Consider the following 22350-nt stretch of genomic DNA (forward strand, 5'->3'; position numbering starts at 1 on the left):
CCATCCAGGTGCTCTGGGAGCACAGTAAGCAGGGCACAGGGACAGAGAGTTACTATGAGAGCTGGGGCGGGGATACAGGCTTTCCCAATGGAGTAGGCCCGTTCTGCTCTCCAAGCCTTCAGGAATGGTCCCCATGCTTCCTGTAAAGACACTTATTCACGAAGTGGGCAGGGCATGGAGCCCAGAGAGATCCGCTGGCAATAAAGGCAGATGCGCAAGAGGGCCAGGCAAGGACACGCGGTCAGGGACAACTCTCTAAGGCACAGGTACGTGCACAGTCTCATTTCAGTTGCACAGGATAAGACTTGCCCAGTGACCCTGGGACTTTGCTCTGCTCCTCAGAAGGCACCTGCCTGCGTTCTTGCATGTCTGGAGAACGCATCATGCGAAGCCCGGCTGTCCTCCTCGCCGTGGCTCTGGCCACCCTCCTGGTTCCAGCATCAGGGGCGCCCATCCAGCGGCAGGGGTCCCGGAACAAGCTACTCCTGGTGAGCTTCGATGGTTTCCGCTGGAACTATGACCAGGACGTGCACACCCCCAACCTGGACGCCATGGCTCTCGATGGGGTGAAGGCTCGCTACATGACTCCGGCCTTTGTCACCATGACCAGCCCCTGCCACTTCACTTTGGTCACCGGTGAGTGTTGGCCTCAGGTGGGGCTTGGGGGTGGAGGGAGAGCTGAGAAACCAGGGAACCAACAAAGGGAACTGAGCACATGCATGGAGCCCTGACCCATGGGGCTCGTGGTGCCAGAGACCAAGGAAAGACCAAGGAGGGAACACTGTCACTGGGCAGACATGACACGGCCAACGGGGTGGTCAGCAACCCTTACAGTTGGTGGCAACGGATAGAAGGCAGATAAAAACACCTGGGTGTCTCAGTTTAAACAGTGATCACAGCCAGGGTGGCAACCTGGGAGGGCTTCTGGTAGAGGTGAGGGTGGCCAGGACTCAGAAAGGCAGGAGAAATGAGCCTGCGGCTCCTGCTTTTTCCACCGCTCACCCCTCTCAGCCACCCTCGAACCCACTATTGCTCTGTTTAGGCTAAAAGCCTAAAATCCAGGTGTCACAGAGGCACACTCCCTCCGGAGGCTGTAAGGAAGGATCCTTCCTGCCTCTCCCAGCTTCTGGTGGCCCAGGCGTTCCTCAACTTGTGGCCACAGCTCTCCAACCCCTGCCCCCTTGTCACATGGCCATCTCCCCTCTGTGTATCTCTCCTCTTCTTATAAGGACACCTGTCATTGGATTTAGGACCCACCCTGATGCAGAATACCCTCATCTTAACAAAACCAGTTACATCTGCAAAGACCTTATTTCCAAACAAGGTCACAATTGTAGGCTCCGGGTGGACACAACTTTGGGGCACATCATCCGGTACAGACAGCTTATTCTCACACCAGCATTCCCATGACCACAGACCCTTCCACACACAAACGGAGGCACCTGGTGCTCCCTTTTGCATGTCACCTCCTTACTTAACATGTCACAATGGGGATGTGGAGAAAGGAGGCGAGCTCTTCATCACCCCGCTTTTTCCACCTTCTGAACAGGCATTTTGCCCATGAAAACAATAAATTGTAAAACCTGCCTCCTCTTGGTTCATTTATCTGCCTGCCTGGGATTCTATTTCACGGCTGGGCCATAATTTATTTAATTAGCTCCCTCCTGATAGCCAGCCAGGTTGCTCCCAACCTTTTGCTAAAACCAACGAGGCTGCAAACAACATCCCGGCACGTGTGTATTTGCGCCTTCGTGCGCGTTTAGCTGCAGGGTAAGCTGCTCAAAGTGGAAGCAGAATCTCTTGAGTCAGAGCATGTGGCTGTGACGGCCCAGCCCGGCTCCCATGGCGGTGTGTGCTTCCCCGCTGCCCTGGCTGTTTCCTGCCCTCCCACCACTTCCTCTACGCGCCCACCCACCCCACAGGCAAATACATCGAGAACCACGGGGTGGTTCACAACATGTTCTACAACACGACCAGCAAGGTGAAGCTGCCCTACCACGCCACACTGGGCATCCAGACGTGGTGGGACAACGGCAGCCTGCCCATCTGGATCACAGCCCAAAGGCAGGTATGCCGCACCCACACCCACTCGGACAGACGGGGGAGGTGGGAGGGGGACCCAGCCAACAAGGCCATGACCACGTGACATCCATGGCAGGCCCAGTCCCCGCCCTGGGAGTCCGACAATCCCGGCACAGAGGGGTGTTGAGTGGGGTCCCACGGGAGGTGGGAGCCTGATGCCCATGAGGACCCACCAGCAGCTACACAGCCTGCCCAGTCCTCCCTGGAGCCCTGGGACCCAGAGGGGTTGTTCCACCCTCCCAACCGGAGTGAAACCTGGACTTCGGTACTGGTGGGAAGGGGGCCGCGGGGAAAATAATGTGACTCCACAAAAAGGCAGGTAACAATGAAACGGCTTCGTACTGTTCCCCTGTCGCACGCCTCTCAGGGCCGGGCAGCTAGTTCTAAAGAGGTGGGTCATCCTAGTGAAAAGCCCAGGACCCCAGCATCTTGCAATGTTCTGGGCTTCCTGGCAACAAACTCAAATTTTTCAAGGTGAGCCCAGAATAAACTTCAGAGGTTACCCCCACCCATAGGCAAGGCATCCACTCATATCTGAGTCCCCTCGCTCTGGAAGGAGCTACCAGACACCAGGCTGACTTGCAGAAAGTGTAGCCAAGAACTTGGCATCTCGAGGAAGAATGGCCAGAGGGAGTGGCCAGGCAGACGGGGCATGCATGGACAGATGGTTGTGAGGACAGATGGATCTGTAAATAAAACAGCAATCGGTTTATGGAAAGACAGACGGATGGCCAGGTTGAAGACTAGAAGGGCAGGTCATGGGCGGTGTGTGGAGGGGCCGATGGACACACGGCTGGACAAGAGTACAGCAAGCAGAAGCCGGGTTGCAGGCCGGAAGGGGAGGGCTCTTGGGGCAGCACTGTGACCTAGGGCTACAGTGTCGATGAGGATGCAGCATATCTGGGATACTTTTATACCTACTATCTCATTAGTGCTGAGTCCACTAGGCACCTGCTCTCTCCTCTATAAAATCAGTATCAGCCTTGATAACATAAGAGCTATGAAAGGCCTTTCAGAAAATACAAAGTCCCGTGCCTGCAGTAAGGAGCAGGGATGGGTGAGTGGGCAGAGCAAGGGCAGGCGGTGAGGGCAGAAGCGTCAGCAGCTCATGACAGGCAGGGGACAAGTGGCAGGAGGCCCGTGGCACTGACACAGCCTTCCCCGGCAGGGCCTAAAGACCGGCTCCTTCTTCTACCCGGGCGGGAATGTCACCTATCAAGGCGAGGCCGTGACGCTGAGCCGAAAGGAAGGCATCCTGCACAACTACAAGGACGAGAAGGAATGGAGAGCCAACATCGACACTGTGATGAAGTGGTTCACAGACGAGGGCCTGGACCTGGTCACCCTCTACTTTGGGGAGCCAGACTCCACGGGCCACAAGTATGGCCCCGAGTCCCAGCAGAGGAAGGATATGGTAAGGCAGGTGGACAGGACCGTGGGCTACCTCCGGGACAGCATCAGGAACAGCAGCCTGGAGGGCAGCCTCAACCTGATCATCGTGTCCGACCATGGCATGAGCACCGTCAACAAGAAGGCCAGTGACCTGGTGGAGTTCCACAAGATCGCCAACTTCACCTTCAAGGACATTGAGTTTGAGCTCCTAGACTACGGACCAAACGGGATGCTGCTCCCCAAGGAGGGAAAGCTGGAGAAGGTATACAAGGTCCTCAAGGACGCCCACCCCAGACTCCACGTCTACAAGAAGGAGCTCTTCCCCAAGTCCTTCCACTACGCCAGCCACCCCAGGGTCACCCCCCTGCTTATGTACAGTGACCCTGGCTACGTCATCCATGGGGTGAGTTCCTGGGGGTGCAGGTGCTTCCCTGGGCTGCTGGGTCTCTTTCCAGTTCTGTAAAAAGCACCCTCTGTTTCTAGCCAGACCCTAATTTGAGGAGTGTCAGCCACCAAAGGGACACACCTGCACTGTGTAACGGGAGTCGGGGGGCGGTGTACGTGCATTGCATACCTGTGTGTACGTGTGTGCATATGTGTGCACGCATATATGTGTTTGTGTGTGCACTTGTGTATAGGGTAAAGTGCAGGAAGATTAGCTGTAAAAGTGACACGGAAGAGGTGAGAGCAAAGAGCCCAGGGAGGCTGAGTGGGAAGCAAGACGCAGGGCAGGGCAGGAAATCTGGGAGAGGAAGTACTGAGGTTCGAGGCGCCCAGCAATGGAAAGCAGCCCAGCGAGCATCCTTGGGCTGAAGCTCCACCCCACTTACTGGGCGGTCTCCATTCATGTCACCGGGTCTTCGCTAAGCCTCCCTCTTTAGGCCACTGATCTTTGGGGGCTGAGAATTCAGAGAGACTGAGGCTCAGAATCCTTCCCACCCACACCCCCGCTTTGAACTCCTTCCGGGGGTCCTCTGCCAATGCAGGGCCATGCAGAGGGTGCTGGTGGAGAGGGTGGGGTGGGCTGGGAGGGCCAGCAAGAACTCACTCGGGGTCCTCCCTTCCCGCAGAGAGTGAACGTGCAGTTCAACAAAGGGGAGCACGGCTTCGACAACAGTGTCATGGACATGAAGACCATCTTCCGGGCCGTGGGCCCCAGCTTCAAGAGGGGCCTGGAGGTGGAGCCCTTTGAGAGCATCCACGTGTACGAGCTCATGTGCAAACTGCTGGGCATCGTGCCCGAGGCCAATGACGGGGCCCTCAGCACCCTGCTGCCCACACTCAGCGCCGAGGCCGGCGACGGGGCCCTCAGCACCCTGCTGCCCACACTCAGCGCCGAGGCCGGCGACGGGGTCCTCAGCACCCGGCTGCCCACACTCAGCTCCGAGGCCGGCGACGGGGCCCTCAGCACCTGGCTGCCCACACTCAGCGCCGAGGCCGGCGACGGGGCCCTCAGCACCCGGCTGCCCACGACCCCCTCAGGTGCACCCCTGCCCTCCACCTGCACCCATTGCACCTCCAGGCAGTTGCAGGTGATGTGTGCGTGCACAGCTCTGACCAGGGTGCCCAGCCTGCCACTAGGTGTCATCTTCTCTTTCCCTGTCCCTGGCTCCTGGGAACATCTCGAGTCCCTGACATTCCCACGGGCCCTGACATACTACAGTGCACTTTGTGCATCTTGGCCGCGCAGACAGGAGAGCAGGTGGATGTAAGCAGCCTTGTTTAAGGCGGGGAGGCTGAGGGCCAGAGGAGCCGGCAGTTTGCCCACAAGACAGGCCTTCCAGGTGAAGTCCACCTCCAGGTTCCATGGCCACATGAGGGCTCCTTTCTTCCTAAAGTCTTCCTCTGCCAGCCTCCCACACACATACCCTCACCGCAACCCTGACCCATCTCAGGGGCAAAGGTCACCTGGGAGCTGGCAAGGTGGCAGCCCCCGTAGGTGCCTGGCTGGAGGTGGGCAGGCCCCGCCGAGCAGGGGCTGTGAGGGGTCACATTGAAATGAGCCAGGAAGCCAGTGCAGCTGGGGCAGGAGAACAAGGCCGGGGGGCGGGTGGGGCCGGTGATGAAACCAGGGCACTTGTGGGGGCAGCCTGGTGGCATCTCGCCCGCCATTAAGCAGTCGGGGTGAGGGACATGCTCCCATTTCCCTCATTCACTGGCTCCTCCGACTTTCCTTAGGATCTGCCCTCCTGCCAAGAAGCTGGCCCCCCTTGGTGACAGGACTGCTGGTGGCTGCAGTTCTCCTGGTCAAGGTCGCATAATACCCACTGCTCAAGGTCAGAGGCCCAGGAGGTAGAGGGGAGGGTGGAACCATGCTCCCTGCAACTTCAGCTGACACCCCCGCCCTGTCAGTCCTCGGGCGCCCAGGCAGCCCCTGCCAGCCTCTCTGCTCTAGACTCGGAGCAGTTCTTTCTAAAGCAGACAGCCCAGACAGAACTTCCCCGGCCCCTTCCCTCCTGCCTGCAATGTCTCTGTTCTCCCTGGGAACAAGGGAAGCCACGGTGGGTCAGGTTTGGGAGGAGAACTGCAGGGCAGTGTTCCTGGAATGTGCGGGAAGCAAGCTCGGAGGACTCAGCTAGCTGCTGGGTGACAGCCCCTGGCCAAAGCAGAAGCAGGTCACTCGTTCTTTCTAAAACTACGCAGCGGGAGCCCGCTTGCTGTTAGGCTCTGGCCTGGGCTCTGGGGACACACAGTGAACCCTGGAGTTTGTAATTTAGGGGCCAGGGAGGGCAGATAATACGAAGAGAACAAATACATACCCAATAATGGCAGAGAGCAGGCCATAGAGAGGGTGGGGGAGAGGGGACTCCTGTTTAGGTCACCTGGCCTCGCCTGGAAGAGCCTCTGCGGGGTGGGGGGGATGTGGGATGAGGCCTGAATGATGAGGACCAAATGGCCACACCAAGCCCCAGGGGACGAGATTCCAGGCAGGGCAGAGCAAGAGAGAGGCCCTGAGGTGGGACTGGCTCCTGTGCTTCTGGGAAAGAAAGGAAGCCAGTGTGCTCAGAGGCTGGTATACAAGCATGGGTACACGATGGGCTTCCATGGGAAGGCCCTGGGGGAGCCCCCAGCTGAGGTCACGCAGGGACGTGCCGTGGTCTGACACGAGTGATCAGGTGGCACATTAACTGCCGGGCAGGAGCACAGAAACAAGAGCAGGTGCGGCCAGTGAGGGGGTCACTCAGGGGTCCAAGCAGGACATCTCAGTGGCAGGGTGGAGATGGGGCACAACGGACAGATTCAAGATACCTTTAAGGGTATACCTGACCTCCAAGGTTTACGGATAGATGGTGGGAGATGGAGGGTGAAGAAAATGGAGAGGTGAAGGATGAGTCTGAGGATCGGGGCCTGAGCTGCCCAATGAAGGACGGAGCCACTTACGGAGAAGTGAGCAGGCTAGAGTCATTCTGTACCCGCATGCCCCACCTTCACCCACCCTGTACCCTCCCAGGTCCAGCTGAGGGTCAGGAATTCCCACAGGGGCCCTCCTCAGACTCCGCCCACCATGGGTGCCTCTGTGCTCCACCCTGGCCAGCGAATTCCCTCTATCCCTCCCTCCGGGCACGTCTGCTTCATCTCCTCCACCAGACCCGCCTTTCCCCTGCCGCATCCCTTCTTCCCAACCCAACACACACCTGTTCTTCCAGGTCCGCCTCTTCTAGGAAGCCTGCAGAAGCTGGCCACAGGGCCTGAGCCTGCTCTGACGGCCTACTGGACATGGATGGGCCTGTCTCCTCAGTAGACCTGGGGCCATGCCTCCCTGTCCCGACAGCCCCAGCCCATGCTTGGCCATGATGGTGCCGGCACTACGACCTGCCCAGGTTAGACCTCCGGAGGCACAGGTCCACTCACCGGTCCACGGCTCCCAGACTCGCAGGACGCCCCCACTCCTTCCCTCCCCCTCCCTCTCCTTCTCACCGCCCTCTTCTGCCTCCCCACTTCCTCTCACCGCAGAACTGTCCCGTGGAGGTGCCACTATCTGTGGCCACGGGGAGGGGGGGTGTCGGGAGCCTGCTCGGGAAGGCGCCGCAGGCCTGATGGTGGTCGAGCTATAGGACCAAACCCTCAGATGCTCGGACCTCCACCTCCACCTCCGATGGGCGGCGAAGAGGCTCTGCCTGGAGTTCCCTGTCCCAAGTCCACATGCCTCCAGCCTGGGGCCATCTCCATCTGGGCTGACCAGGTCCTGTACCCAGGCCGGGTACCGGGAGGGTACCGCCAGGCAGAAAGCATGGATGGGAATAAAGGACCGGGCTGGTCGTTATTAAAACGCAGTGACCAGTGTGGGTGTGACCTTTTGTTCTAAAGCCTGCTGGTTTCTTACAGCCTCCCCACTTGGATCCAGTGTATAATAAACTCCTAATTCCTTAGGAGGCTGACAAACACAGGGGAACCCACTCATTCTTGTTGGGGATGGGCCCTAGAGGTACAGCCAGCAAGAGGTGGTAAAGGGTGGGATCCCCGTTAAAAAGGAAAGTGGGGGGGGCTTCCCTGGTGGCGCAGTGGTTGAGAGTCCACCTGCCGATGATGCAGGGGACACGGGTTCGTGCCCTGGTCCGGGAAGATCCCACATGCCGCGGAGCGGCTAGGCGCGTGAGCCATGGCCGCTGAGCCTGCGCATCCGGAGCCTGTGCTCCGCAACGGGAGAGACCACGATAGTGAGAGGCCCGTGTACCGCAAAAAAAAAAAAAAAAAAAGGAAAGGGGGGATGAGAACTGACAGGGAACCAGAATCTCTATGCCACATTGTTCAGCAAAAAAGAAAACACTGCAAATGGTAGAATGCCACTGGGGCGGGGAGAAAGGGGGGATAAGTCTAGACATAAGACATGTCCCTGGAGAAGTTTCAAGAGAGGGTGAGCATTGACTGGGTCCAGAGAGGGGACCTGGGTGACCAGGCCAGGAGCAGGGAAGACACTGTCCACCACCTAGTGCCTTGGACACTGTCAGTACTGAGCCACTTCAAGGACTGTGCGTTCACAACTACTTTCAAGAGCGTAGACTTTGGAGTCAGACCAACTCCTGCTCCAGTCTGTCCCCACCCACAGGCTGTGGCCTTAGGGGGGTCATTTACCTCCTCCAACCTCAGTTTCCTCATCTGAAAAGAATAGGATGATAAGGAGGTGCCTGCCTCCCTGAGATTAGCCCAGGATGAAGCACCAGGGCAGATGCTTCATAGATGGTAGCCATGGGAATGATTAAATCCCTACTGTGAGAGGTACTGGACTTGTCAAATTCAGCTCTTTTTCTTTTTCTTTTTAAAAAATTTATTTATTTATTTTTGGCTGCGTTAGGTCTTCGTTGCTGCTTGCGGGCTTTCTCTAGTTGTGGCGAACGGGGGCTACTCTTTGTTGCGGTGCACAGGCTTCTTATTGAGGTGGCTTCTCTTGCTGTGGAGCACGGGCTGTAGGTGTGCGGGCTCGGTAGTTGTGGCACGCAGGCTCAGTAGTTGTGGCTCGCGGACTCCAGAGCGCAGGCTCAGTAGTTGTGGTGCACGGGCTTAGTTGCTCCGCGGCGCGTGGGATGTTCCCGGACCAGCTTTCGAACCCATGTCCTATGCATCGGCAGGCAGATTCTTAACCGCTGCGCCACCAGGGAAGTCCCAAATTCAGCTCCTAAACAGATAAATCCAGCTGTACCGATGGGAGACGCACTGTTTGAAGGACAGCTTTGTCAGGATCTGCCTGTTCCTCACCTATGAATCCCCCTCTCCCTTCCCCGGGCCTCTCGCTTCTACCTGCAGCTTCAGCTTCACCTCCATCTGCACGATCCATCCATCCCAACCTGCCCTCCATAGCTGCCTAACCACCAGCCTAGAGCTAGAGTCCTGCCTGACCGGAAAGTCCTTGCGGCTCCCTGGCCCTGCATCCCATAGTTGTCCTGGAAGGACTACCCCGCCCCCACTGCCTGCAGACATACCAGGATACCCAGACCCTCCTGCCTGCCCGTACCACCTTCTGACTCTGGACAGGCCCAAATCAGGCTGGAGGAGACCGGGGCGTTATCCCTATACATCCACGTCCACGGAGCAGTGAGAGTTCACAGGTGCCGGCATAACAACCACGACCCCCGGGTTTCCAAGAGACACCCAACCTTTAACTGAGAGCCCACGATTATCATGGTCAGCCTACCCTACTTTCCAGGGACGGGCCAACAGATACTCTGAGAATTACTCTTGATTGGCTCTTTCAAACAGAAAAGAGAAAGAGAGAGAGAAAAGAGAGAAAAATAATCTGGTCTGTCCCACATTAAGTATCCTGCTAGTACAGATGTCTGGCGTCACCAGAGCACCCAAAAAAAAATTCCAGGCAGTTGACTGACTTACTGAATAAGCTTCCTTTATCGGGAACACAGGAGCTAAGGCGGGCAGTGAGCTGTGGGCCGTTTCCCATCTGTGCAGCTGGGGGTGGACCAGGGGTGGGGGCACTGCCCTGAGCAGCATGGCGGGTTCAAACCAGCTCCCGAACTCCAACACTCACTAACTCAACACTCTGCAGCCCTGGGCAAGTTCTCACATCCGGGCCTCAGTTTCCTCACCTGTAAAATCAGGACCAATAGCAGTACCTGTCTCATGGGGTGGGCCTGATGACTGAGTTAATATCTGCAAACTGGGCTTCCTGGTGGCGCAGTGGTTAAGAATCTTCCTGCCAATGCAGGGGACACGGGTTCAAGCCCTGGTCCGGGAAGATCCCACATGCCACGGAACAACAAAGCCCGTGCGTCTCAACTGCTGAGCCTGCGCTCTAGAACCCGCGAGCCACAACTACTGAGGCCCACGTGCCACAACTACTGAAGCCCACGTGCCTAGAGTCCGTGCTCCGCAACAAGAGAAGCCACCGCAATGAGAAGCCTGCGCACCGAAACAAAGAGTAGCCCCCGCTCACCGCAACTAGAGAAAGCCCGTGCACAGCAACGAAGACCCAACACAGCCAAAAATAAATAAATACATTTATTTAAAAAATATATATATCTACAAGCTGCTTAGAACAGGGTCTGGCCCACGGAAGGCCTACATGTTTTAGGAGTTATGAAGAGACAGGGTATCACGTAGTGAGAAAGTAACAACGGCTCCCTTTTCATCTCCAAGCCTTCTTGTTTCTCTAGCAGAAAGCTTCTGGTTGGTGATACTAAATCTTAAAACACCTCCTTCTGTAGCATAGAGAGAGGACCCAGGCTCAGAGCTCTGGCGGGCAACTGTATAAGGGTGGAATGTTACAACCCTGTTTTATTTGCATTATATTTGTTTTTATGATCATCTTCAGCCTGGATGAGTGCTACTGATTTTCCATTTGAGTCTGTTATTTTAAATTTTTTCCTTTTAAAAGTAACAAGTAAAAAAGAATGAGTTGATTTAAAGAAAAATGTTGACTGGTGGACATAACAAAACGTATAAATAATAAAGGAGGTTATCCGGAAGCAGACCTGCTGGAGGTTGTCCACTATCCTCCTGCCTCCCCTCCCGCCCCCACAGTGTGGCCAGCCCAGGACACTTCTGGAGGGCAGCACTCGGCCTCTCTATGGCCAATGTCCAAAGATTCCCCCTCCCAGCCCCTCCACAGAAATACACTATATTTCAAACATGCCCTGCACCCTTCTCGGCTACCTATCAGAGGAGTTCAGGACACCACAGAAAACTAATGTTGCAGTTTGCTGCACGAAGTTCATTTTACTATCAGTCCAACTAAAAGAGTCTGGAGAAAACCCCAGCTGAAACAAAGCCATGCACTGCATTCTGGAGCCAGTGGAGATGACTGGGGACTCACACATCATCCACACACAACTGCCTGTCAGCTCAGAGCCTTTGTTGAATTTGGCCAGTCCCACTGCTGGCAGTAATGGATGAAACATCTGAGTAAAGACTGGGTAGTTCATGCCTGGCTGGGTGTATGATTGGGACACTGAAAGCCCCCTTTGTCAAGAAGCTCTATTCTTTAGAGCCAGCTCTGCACGCTGTCACCAGGAGGCAGCACTCTTGGGCTCCTCGACAGCCCTTGAAGCCTTTCTCAAGCAGCTTCTGAAGTAGAGAGGAATTCAGAACCTCCTGTTCCTCCAGCTTCTCCTTCTCCTCTGAAATAGCTGCACTCCTCCTCAGACCAGCCTTGGGGAAGTGGTCAAGCAGTATTTATGTTTCCTCTGGCTTTAGATGGAGCCCCAAGCAAAATACCGGGCGTTCAGAGAAAACTAGAACTTTCTACACTAGATTTGTTTTAGGATCCCATGAGGGAAGGGATCATGTAGCCCCATGCTTAGCACAAGGGCCACCCTGGATCAGTGGTTCTCAAATTGGTAGGTCCGGAAGTGGGCCTGAGGATTTACATTTCTCACTAGTTCCCAGGTGATTCTGATGCTGCTGCCCCTGGCACCACATGTGAGAATCTTTGCACTGGATAAAGGTTATGAATGAAAGAAAAGAAAAGAAAGACGGAGGGAGGGAGGGAGGGAGAAAGGAAGAGAAGGAAGGAAAGAAAGAAAGAAAGGGAGGGAGGGAGAGAGAGAGAGAAAGAGAAAGGAGGGAAGGAAGGAAGGAAGGAAAGAAGGGAAGGAGGGAGGGAGGGAGGAAGAAAAATGGCCTAGACCAACCTCCTCGTGTTAAACAGGATAAGAAGGTGGCGTCACCCACCAGTTTGCTCTGGACAAAGGTGGGAGGGGAGCACAGGTATATCCAAGTTCAATCCTGGTAGGCTTGGCCAGCCTCTTCCCGAGAAGGCTCTACTTGCTGGCAAAGAAGTCTGTGCTTTCCGGAACCCAGCGAGCTGCTCCCCTCTCCACTGAAGAGAAGCCTCCCTTCAGCCCTTCCCAGTCTTTTCATTTGTCCTGGGACTCAACAGGAGCACCTGCGAGTCTTAAAACCCGACCACTGCTTGCGACGCGTTCCGGCGACCTTTAGAACGCGCGGGTTCATCTCCCCCGAGCTGGAACCGAAGCGCCGAAGCCTTGCTGCGCCTTCACACCTCACAGCAGCAAGCGCTTTGCGCACCGGAGTCGCTGGGAGGCGAGACGGCAAGAATCCTTCGGCCCCCGCCCCAGGCCTGCAGAGCTCCCGACTCAGGTCGCCGGGTCCCCCAGGCAAGCAGGGTCACCAAGGAGGGCAGCGCGTCCAGACTCCAACGTGGGCGCCTCATCCGACGCCTCCCCACCCCCCACCCCCCACCCCCGCCACGGGCCATCTGTTGCCATGCTTACCCGCCGCACTCCCTGCAGCCCGAGCCGGAGGTTCACCTCCGCAGGCAGAGGACCGCTGAGCCCGCTTGAGCTGGGGACTCAAGCAGGACGGGACGCGAACCTCACGCGCCGCATACGTACGCTGTACACTTTCACACGCGAACCGCACACGCCGCGCACTCATCTCACCCGCACTCGGCACGTACCACATCCCACCCCACACACACCACATACACACAAAACACACGCCACATGCACGCACACTCCACACGTGTTGCGCACACTGCATGCACCCCACGCTCTACACCACCTCGCTCCACACCCAGCCACACACAGCATAAAAACACGTACAACACATACAGATACACACACACACACACACACACCTACTCGGGACCTGGACGCCGGAGGATACCAGCCCTAAACAGGCGCCCCCCGCTGGCCCTGCGCCGACTTCTACCTCCGAAGGCACAGCCCGCAGCCGGGTAGAACCCTTGCCCGCGCACGCGCAGCAAACTGGTGCGCCCGTTCCTTTTGTGATCGGCGGGCAGCGGATTCCCTGGCCCTCTCTGCAGCTCGACCTTGAAGGTCATTTAAGGGACGGGGCAGCACCGAGGGGCGCGCACCCCCAGGCTGGACGGTCAGCGCGGTGGCCCCGGACCCCCCACTCCTCATCCCGCCCGGAAGCGCCCTGACCCCGCGTCTCCTAGCGACCAAAGCCCAGCGGGCCAGCCCGAGGGTGTCCCGGTCGGACCGCCCGGGGGCGCGCTTCCAGGGAGAGCTTGCCAGGGCCTGAGCCTGGGGGACCCAACCACCACCATCGCAGGAATGCCGCCTCCTAACCCCATCGCACCTCCGGAGGTTGCCCCTCCATCCCACAAGGCAGAAGGAGGCTGAAGGTGGTGAATCTCCCAGGAGGAGAGACCTAGGCCACTCACATAACCCCAGTGCCAAGAAGGCAAGTCGCTAAGACCCGGAATCTTTTCCATCCGGATGAGAATTTACTCTGGTCAATTTTTTGTTTTCCTTTTGGTGATAAATCACTGAAACTTTCAGCTTAAATCTCCAAAGAATTTCAAAAAGTGGAGCGACATAGCTCTAACAAAACTATCCCATTACCATGAATAAATTTTATATGAGCAAGTTTTCTCATAGTCTACACCAATAAAAATGAAAAATGGGGTTGGAATTGATTCTGAACCACATCTCAGATAATAAGTGATATTCATCCAATGACACATGAACCATTTGAAAACATACAGCCCCAACTATCTCGTTAAGAGATGCAGTCCAACAAAAATTTAACTTTTATATGTATATCATAAACATATACCACAATTTTAATACATTTTTGTTGGTTTGAGGAGTTGATTAATTGTATAAATCACTCAACCCAGAGAAACTTTTTTTAATAGAGTCTTAGAGTCACAGGAAATAAAATATTTAAAATTTACATTACATACATGTTTTTGTTGCAGAGACCTATGCTTGAGTGGTTAGTGAATTACTTTCAAACGTAAAAATGTTTTTATCAAAATAAAATTCAGTGGAAGAAGTGAAAGGTGGAGGAGAAAAGAACGAAGAAGAATCTGCCCATGTCTTTGGTATCATGAGGCCACATTGCTGCCTAAATTACATTTCGTTTGATATATTTAAAAGAATTGTCCAAGGAAAACTGGAGGCAGATGCATTTAGAAAAAGAAAGTTTTCTTGCAAAGAGTGCAGAAGAGGCAGACTTTAGAAGGACTGGCTCACCAAATCCAAAAAGCCATCAAGTATTTAAAGGGGAAAAAAAAATCATGAGAGAACTAAGGTCACCAAATTTACATTCATCTGTCCTGGGTGGGTCAGCAGCCACTTTCTCCTGCGATAATGCTAACCCTACAGGTCAGGACACGTGACAGGAAGAGCAAAGGTCAGGGCTAAAATTCTTGTTGTTATCGAATAGAGTCGAAGTTCACAGGAAATAGGCAGGGTTGGATCATTTAGAGACTGTGATTTACGTTTATCTCAAGGTGCAAAGTGGTTTGCTGGGTTGGTTTGGGTTTTTTTGTTTTTTGTTTTATTTGGCTGCGTTGAGTCTCTGTTGCTGGGCACGGGCTTTCTCTAGTTGTGGCGAGCAGGGGCTGCTCTTCGTTGAGGTGCGCGGGCTTCAGTAGTTGTGGCCACGCGGGGTCAGTAGCTGTGGCTCGTGGGCTCTAGAGCGGAGGCTAAGTAGTTGTGGTGCACGGGCTTAGTTGCTCCGCATCATGTGGGATCTTCCCAGACCAGGGCTCGAACCCGCATCGCCTGCATTGGCAGACGGATTCTTAACCACTGCACCACCAGGGAATTCCCAGTTGGTTTGTTTTTAGCGGAGGAATGTAACTTGCTCAATAACCTTGGAAGCAGGACAAAATGTCAGATTTTGCTTCTCCAGAGTGAGGAACCATTTTATTTTTGAGTCGAAGTTTACAATACACTGGAAATCACATCGTTTGCAACCTTGTAAACCTCATGATGAAAAACAATAGATATCAACCTGAAAAGGTACCAAAGTTGCATGATTTTTCCAAATTCTTTTAGGAGTTATGTGGACAAAGCAGCTTGAAGGCCATTGACCTAGTTCAACTCCCTTCTGGACAGATTTGTCCACTGTTACAGAGTGCTGGTAAAATGCAAGGGAAGCTGGGCAAATGACCAAGGAGCACAAGGAAAGACACTCAATGTCACCATCTTCAAGGAAATGCAAATTAAAACCACAGTGAGATGTCACTTCACCACATAAAATGAATATAATTTTTTTCAAAAAAGGAAAATAAGTGTTAATGAGGATATGGAAAAGTTGGAACACTCATATATTGCTGGTGGGAATGTAAAATGGTGCAGCCGCTATGGAAAACATTTTAGTGGTTCCTCAAGAAGTTAAATATAGAATTACCAAAGGACCCAGCAATTCCACTCCTAGGTATATACCCAAAAGAATTAAAAACAAGTGTTCAAACAAAAACTTGTACACAAATGTTCATAGCAGCATTCTTGACAGTCGCCAAAAGGTGGAAAAAGCTCAAAAGTCCATCAACAGAAGAATGGAAAAATGAAATGTGATGTATCCATACAGTGAAGTAGTATTCAGCCATAAAAAGGAGTGAACCACTGACACACGTTACAACACAGGTGAACCCTGAGAACATGCTAAGTGAAAGAAGCCAGACACAAAAGGTCACATATTGTATGATTCCGTTTATATGAAATGTCCAGAATAGGCACATCCTTGGAGACAGAAAGCAGTTAGTGGTTGCCAGCGGTTGAGGGGAGGGAGAAACAGGGCGTGACTGCTTCATGAATGCAGGTTTCCTTTTGGGGTGATGAAAATGTTCTGGAACTAAATAGTGGTGATGGTTGCACGACACTGTGAATGTACTAAATGCCACTGATTTATACACTAGCTTAAATGATATGCTTTATGTTACGTGTATTTTAGAAAAAAAAAAAAACAGGTTCTGGGGCCCCACAAAAAAAAAAGCAGGGAGACTGCATAGTGGCCGTGTTTCAGGCCACGAAACACGGGGGACCCAGTTTGCTTAGCCCGCTTCCAACAAAGCTGCCCCAGTCCTCTTCTTAGCTGATAAATGCTGCTGCGGGGACCCACAAGGGAGCCAGGAGGAGCAGCTTGGGTTGTCCCCGCTCTGAAGAGGTCAACCCAACTCCCATCAGAACCTGGCTGGAGCCCCAATTCCTCCATAAGAGAAGCTCAGGGAAGGTGGACGAGGACACTCCAGGGAGCACCTGGAAACTCCTCCTCAAGGCTGCTCTGGGCTCCAGTTGTGGGGTATCAGTCCCAGTGAATTGATTCCTGGTGGCTCAATGTGGAAAATGACATTTTTCAATCATCAGATTCAAGTCATCAGCAGATTGTTTTTCTTTTTTTAAACAGAGCACACCTTAACAGATACCTCCCACCCTCTCAATAAAAAGTTAAGGTTGACGTATTCCACATCTGGAATTAATTAGGGAAGTGGTTCTTTTAACCGGCAGTTCCTTGGGAGAAACTCATTCTGGAGAACAAATGTAAGAGCCAATGTTTTTGGACAAACCACGCCACAGAGAAAACCCCTCTGGAAGTCCAGTGTTTTACATGGAAACTTCTGCTAAACAAACAGGTCAGGGGCAGTGGCACATAATTTGTAAATGTCCAGCCCAGGGAACAGGAAAGACCCAGTGTCTGTCCAGAACGATCATCCCTCCGCAGCTGCACACTCCCTACGGGAGGATCCTCCCAGAAAAGGCTCTGGTTGTTCAGTTCTTGCTACGGCTACTCTTAAGACTTTATTAGAAAATTAACGTTTTCCGTTTAAGTCATTTTCACCAAAGGTTTGCTTTTCTCATGCGAAACATGGGTAAATAAATTCTGCAAAGAAATTCAAAGGACCAATAAGCAAGCATAGGGAAGGATGTTCATCCTTTCTAAAGAGCCAACAGCAGAGGGATGCTATTTGGACCTAATCATTGCTTTTTAAGATAAAACACAAAGGCAGGTTCCCACCACCACTCACCCAGATGGGAAGCAACTGTCATCACCCACCTTTTCACTCTTTCTGTGGTTCTGCTCCTCCACCAGTTTTGCCACTAATTATGTATGAGACCCTGTGCAAATCATCACACCTGTGTGCCCAGTTTCCTCTGTTAAAACGGGGTTCTGTGTGGTTTTTGCACTTTATTTATTTTTTATTTTTCAGCTGCACTGGGTCTTCATTGCTGCACGCGGGCTTTCTCTAGTTGCGGAGAGCGGGGGCTACTCTTTGTTGCGGTGCACGAGCTTATTGTGGTGGCTTCTCTTGTTGCAAAGCACGGACTCTAGGCGTGCGGGCTTCAGTAGTTGTGGCACGTGGGCTCTAGAGCACAGGCTCAGTAGTTGTGGCCCACGGCTTAGTTGCTCCGCGGCATGTGGGATCTTCCCAGACCAGGGCTCGAACCCGTGTCCCCTGCATTGGCAGGAGGATTCTTAATCACTGCACCACCAGGGAAGTCCTTTTTGCACTTTAGGGAGTGCAAGTTACATAGACTGAGCAGGGCCTCACTGTCATGTTATTCTGACCACAAAGGCCAATGTGATGCCAAAAGCATTTCCGTTTTTTTTTAATTATTTATTTATTTATTTATTTATTTTATTTACTTTTGGCTGCGTTGGGTACGTGGGATCTTTCGTTGAGGCATGCGGGCTCTTCGTTGTGGAAGCGGGCTTCTCTTGAGCTGTGGCATGTAGGTTTTTCTCTTCTCTAGTTGTGGCCCACAGGCTCCAGGGTGCATGGGCTCTGTAGTTGTGGCGCACGGGCTTAGTTTCCCCGCAGCATGTGGGATCTTAGTTGCCTGACCAGGGATCAAACCCGCGTCCCCTGCATGGTAAGGTGGACTCTTTACCACTGGACACCAGGGAAGTCCCAGCATTTCTGCATTTTGTATCTTCAACTATATCTTGAAGTTACCGACCAATACGTGCTCTTTCATCCACAGAGACAATCCAGCTACCTACTATGTGTGTTTTCTGTGGCGGCTCTAACAAAGTACCACAAACTGGATGGCTTCAAACAATCCAGACTTCTGGAGGTCAGAAGTCTGACATCCAGGTGTCGGCAGGACCGGGGTCCCTCTGATGGTTCTGGGGGAGAATGCTCCCTTGCCTCTTCCAGTTCCTGGTGGCTGCCAGCACTTTTTGGCTTGTACGCCCACGTTCACAGCAGCACCATCTCTAAAGTCAAGGGGTGGAAGCAACGCAAGTGTCCATCGAAGGATGAATGGATAAACAAAATGTGGTCTACCCATACAATGGAATATTATTCATCCATAAAAAGGAAGGAAATTCTGACACCTGCTACAATGTGGATGAACCTTGCAGACATGATGCTCAGTGAAATCGGCCAGTCAAAAAAGGACAAATATTCTGATTGCATTCATGTGAGGGACCTGAAGCCGTCAGATTCACAGAGACAGACAGTAGATGGTGGGTGCCAGGGGCTAGGGGAGATGGATGGGGAGTTAGTGTTTAATGGGCAGAGTTTCAGCTTGGGGGATGAAAACATTCCAGAGATGGATGGTGGTGATGGTTGCACAATGACGTGAATGTACTTAATGCCATGGAATCGTCCACTTAAAAGTGGTTAAAAGGTAAATTTAATATTATGTTTAACAATTTACAGTTTAAGTGTACAATTGAAAAAATGTTTAAAAGACCCAGCTTGGACCCAGCATGGGCCACACATCACATCTGGATGCCAAATGAAGCCCACTGACTGCCAGTCTGGGGGTTGAGCAAAGTTTCTTGATGGCAGCAAGCCTTATTCCCAGGTGTTTGAGCAGCACCCAGCCCACCACCTGTCTGTCCCCTAGTAGGTTTAAAATATGTCATTTGGTGTTTTGGTTTTTCAATGCAATGTTGGTAATATACACAATACAAAGGAACTGTATACACAGAGAATTGGGTGAACCTTTACACACACACACACACACACACACCTGCACACACCTGCACAGAGGGGTGGGTTGGTAAGGAGGTGCATCCAGGGTACCTAACGCCATCCACTTAGCTCCACGAAGAAGCCCAGACAGGCTACCTGTGATGGTCTGGATGGTAAAACGTTTCCCTCAAATTACATAAATACATTTTCTTTCGCAGTGGAATGAGAAAGAATGTTGAGGGATACACAAAGCCAGTGAACTAATTGGGAGGATGTGGAAAGTAACCAAGTCATCCCAAAGTGGCTGTGGGAAAAGGCTTCAGCATTTTCAAGTTTAAATTGCAAAGCCAGCTGGAGGCAGATGGGGGAGGCTTCTCTGTACAGGAAAAGGAACAGGCAAAATGCCCAGTCGGATACATTTTTTCCCAAGATCTTCAGCCTGAAACACAAGGTGCTTAAAAAGTCTGCCTTTGACACCCGAGACCTGGCCAGCCCAGCCTAGAACAAGGACAGCAAAGACTTTGGAGGAGGGAAGTAGGAGGTGTCCCCGTTGTCAGCCAGGCTTCCCTCCCTTCAGTTCTGTAAACACACCTGTGGGGGCAACAAGCAGGGACAAGGACCAACAAACACAATCAACCTACCTCTTGCTCCAAAACTGGGTCCTTTACATTTATCATGAACCCTCCTAGGCCACCAATCTCTCCTTCTCACCGTCCTCACCTTCAAAATGCACACATAAACTCATCACCAACATTCCATCAGCTCTTTAGTGAGAACCTACTATGGCCGTGCACAGCTTTCTAGGCAGAATCCCTGCATCCCCTGCCCGGAACTCCAAACTCCTGCCCTCAGCCTGGTGAAACCGGTACTACCCCGACCTCTACTGTGCATCACTGCATTCAGGTAACTTGCAGGAGTCAGTGACATTCCATCGTGGAGGCACAGAGGTTTCAACTCATGCCAACGCAAGACACCACGGGCCACATGGAGCTTTGGGTTAGGAAGGATCCTGAGACCCAGTCTAGGCTCAAAGGGAAACCATGCTGTGGTAAATTGGTGAAGTCATCCCTGGAAATAAGATGGAGAAATGATGGTGCCTCCCAGTTCTGGGTTTATTTTATTCTAAAGCACTTACCAAAATTAAACTTAAACTCCTCATTTTGATACTGTGTGATCAAGGTATACAAGCAAAGGAAGAGTGTGGCTCGACAGTTGAGTTTCGAAACTAACATCAGTAGAAACTCCTGTGTTTTGCTGTAGGTATAAAATTATTTCCTTTCCATGCTTTTCAAATACAAGGTCCTAATTTCTTCAATATACAAAGAGTGGTCGCAAATACAATTTTAAAAAGATGAATGACGTAATAGAAAGGATTTGAATAAAATATTTAGACAATTCTCAAAAAAGAAGTATATTAATGGCCAGCAAATCCAAGAGAAGGTGTTCAGCCTCTCGCTCATAACTAAAGCAACACAAAGCAAAGTGAGATGCTATTGCGGGGGACGGGGGGTGGGGGGATCTATTTTAAAGTTGAATAAAAGCATTTTCACCTAATGTTGGTGGGCGTGGGCATTGGTGAAAGTTTCTGGAAGAACAATTTGGCTTCATCTATCAAACTTGAAGATTTTATATATCCTTTGACCCACACACTTCACATAAGCCTGCAAAAATACTTTCTATGAGGCGTTTACAGCAGCATTATTTGCAATGTCTAACACTTGAAAACTACCCAAATTCCATCAACAAGACAATGAGTAAATTCGTGGGGTAGACATTCAATGGGAAAGTGAACTATCTGAACCTTGCAGACTAATGCTGAGTGAAATAAGCCAGACAGGGAATTCCCTAGCCGTCCAATGATTAGGACTTCTCGCTTCCACTGCAGGGGGCACCAGTTCAACCCCTGGTCGGGGGAACTAAGATTCCTGCAAGCCACGCAGTGCAGCCAAAAAAAAAAAAAGCCAGACAGCAAAGAGGACATCCTGTATGATTCTATTTACATGAAATTCTAAAACAGGCAAACTAATTTATGGTGTTAGAAGTTGGAATAGAGGTGACATCTTGGGTCGGGGGGGGGGGCCCCAAAGGACACTTTGCCTCAGCGTCCTCCACCTGAGTGGTAATTACAAAGATATATACATAATGTGAAAATATGCTGAACTATTTCCTTAAGATCTGTACTCTTTAGTATATGTAAGCTATATCTCAATTTTACAAGTTATTTTTACTGTGAGCATATGTTACTTTATATGTACAAAAATCACAATATATTAAGAATACTCAAAAAGACAAGCTATAAATATATTTTTACCATGAGCATGCATTACTTGTGTGTGTGTGTGTGTGTGTGTGTGTGTATATATATATATATATATATGGAAAACAGTATATAAAAACACACTTGAAATATTTTATGTATATATTAAATACACAAAATAGAAATATATCTTTTATGGTGAGCACACATTACTTTTGTATATATGGACAACACAAGATGTAAGGAAAATATAAGACCAGACTCTTGAAAGAGTAAATCTCCTCGCCGCCCAACCCCCAACGTGCAAACTAGTCCCCTCCTTTGCACCCAGCCTCGGGGGGAATCTGCATCCCTCCCCAGCCCGCCCAACTCCTCTGTCTTGCCTGCCCTCCTGGCACTTGGCCACCTGCTTCAGGGCAAGAGTCATTTCTAAATACTTGCACTTGAGAAATTGTGAGATCAAAAGGAATTCTTGCTTGTGTTCAATAGGCCTCGTCCAGGGGAAGGCCTCGGCCCAGGTGTAACTATCAATACATCTCCAGACAAACAACTCTGTGTTGCTGCAGATGGAGATAAAGGACTCTGGGGGGTTCCTGGGAGGCTTCCAGAACATCAGAGGAGGTTTCCTGGGATCGACTATAGTGAGAAGGGCAGGAGAGTTTGGGATGAATCCAAGCGAGACCCCACCTGTGTCGAGGGCAAAATGATTCTCCTGGCTGTTGGCTTTACAGCTGCAAAGTCAGTCCCTAGGGGGCAGGGAGGAGGTGCCCGCAGCTGCGCCCCAGGGTGGGTGCTGCAGTCCCCCCAGGCACCTGTGTGGACAACCAGGAAGATGGGGTCTGGGTGGTGGGAAGTGTGGAACACTTCCTTTCTCTCAGGCGGTCTCGCTGGTTAGATAATCAGTGGGTCTGCTGATCTGATCAGGCAGGAAATAGGAAAAAGTAAGCAAGCAGACATTCTCTGTGGGGCAGCTCAGCTCTCCTCCCAGGACGGGGCTTCTGGGCTCCCGCTGCCACCAGATGTT

The 22350-nt window shown here is 52.0% G+C and overlaps 1 protein-coding gene across 1 annotated transcript in view; it reads left to right on the top strand.

Moving 5' to 3' along the window:
- Positions 1–383: 383 nt before the first annotated feature.
- ENPP7 (ectonucleotide pyrophosphatase/phosphodiesterase 7) overlaps positions 384–22350 on the top strand; it is a 43920-nt gene continuing 21953 nt past the window's right edge. Inside the window, exons 1-4 of the mRNA XM_030837944.2 lie at positions 384–636; positions 1923–2068; positions 3251–3877; positions 4545–4956. Coding sequence (XP_030693804.2) covers positions 384–636; positions 1923–2068; positions 3251–3877; positions 4545–4956 — 1438 coding nt within the window. The remainder of the gene's footprint in view (positions 637–1922; positions 2069–3250; positions 3878–4544; positions 4957–22350) is intronic.

This window comes from Globicephala melas, chromosome 20 (assembly GCF_963455315.2).
Source record: "Globicephala melas chromosome 20, mGloMel1.2, whole genome shotgun sequence".
Lineage (NCBI taxonomy): Eukaryota > Metazoa > Chordata > Mammalia > Artiodactyla > Delphinidae > Globicephala > Globicephala melas.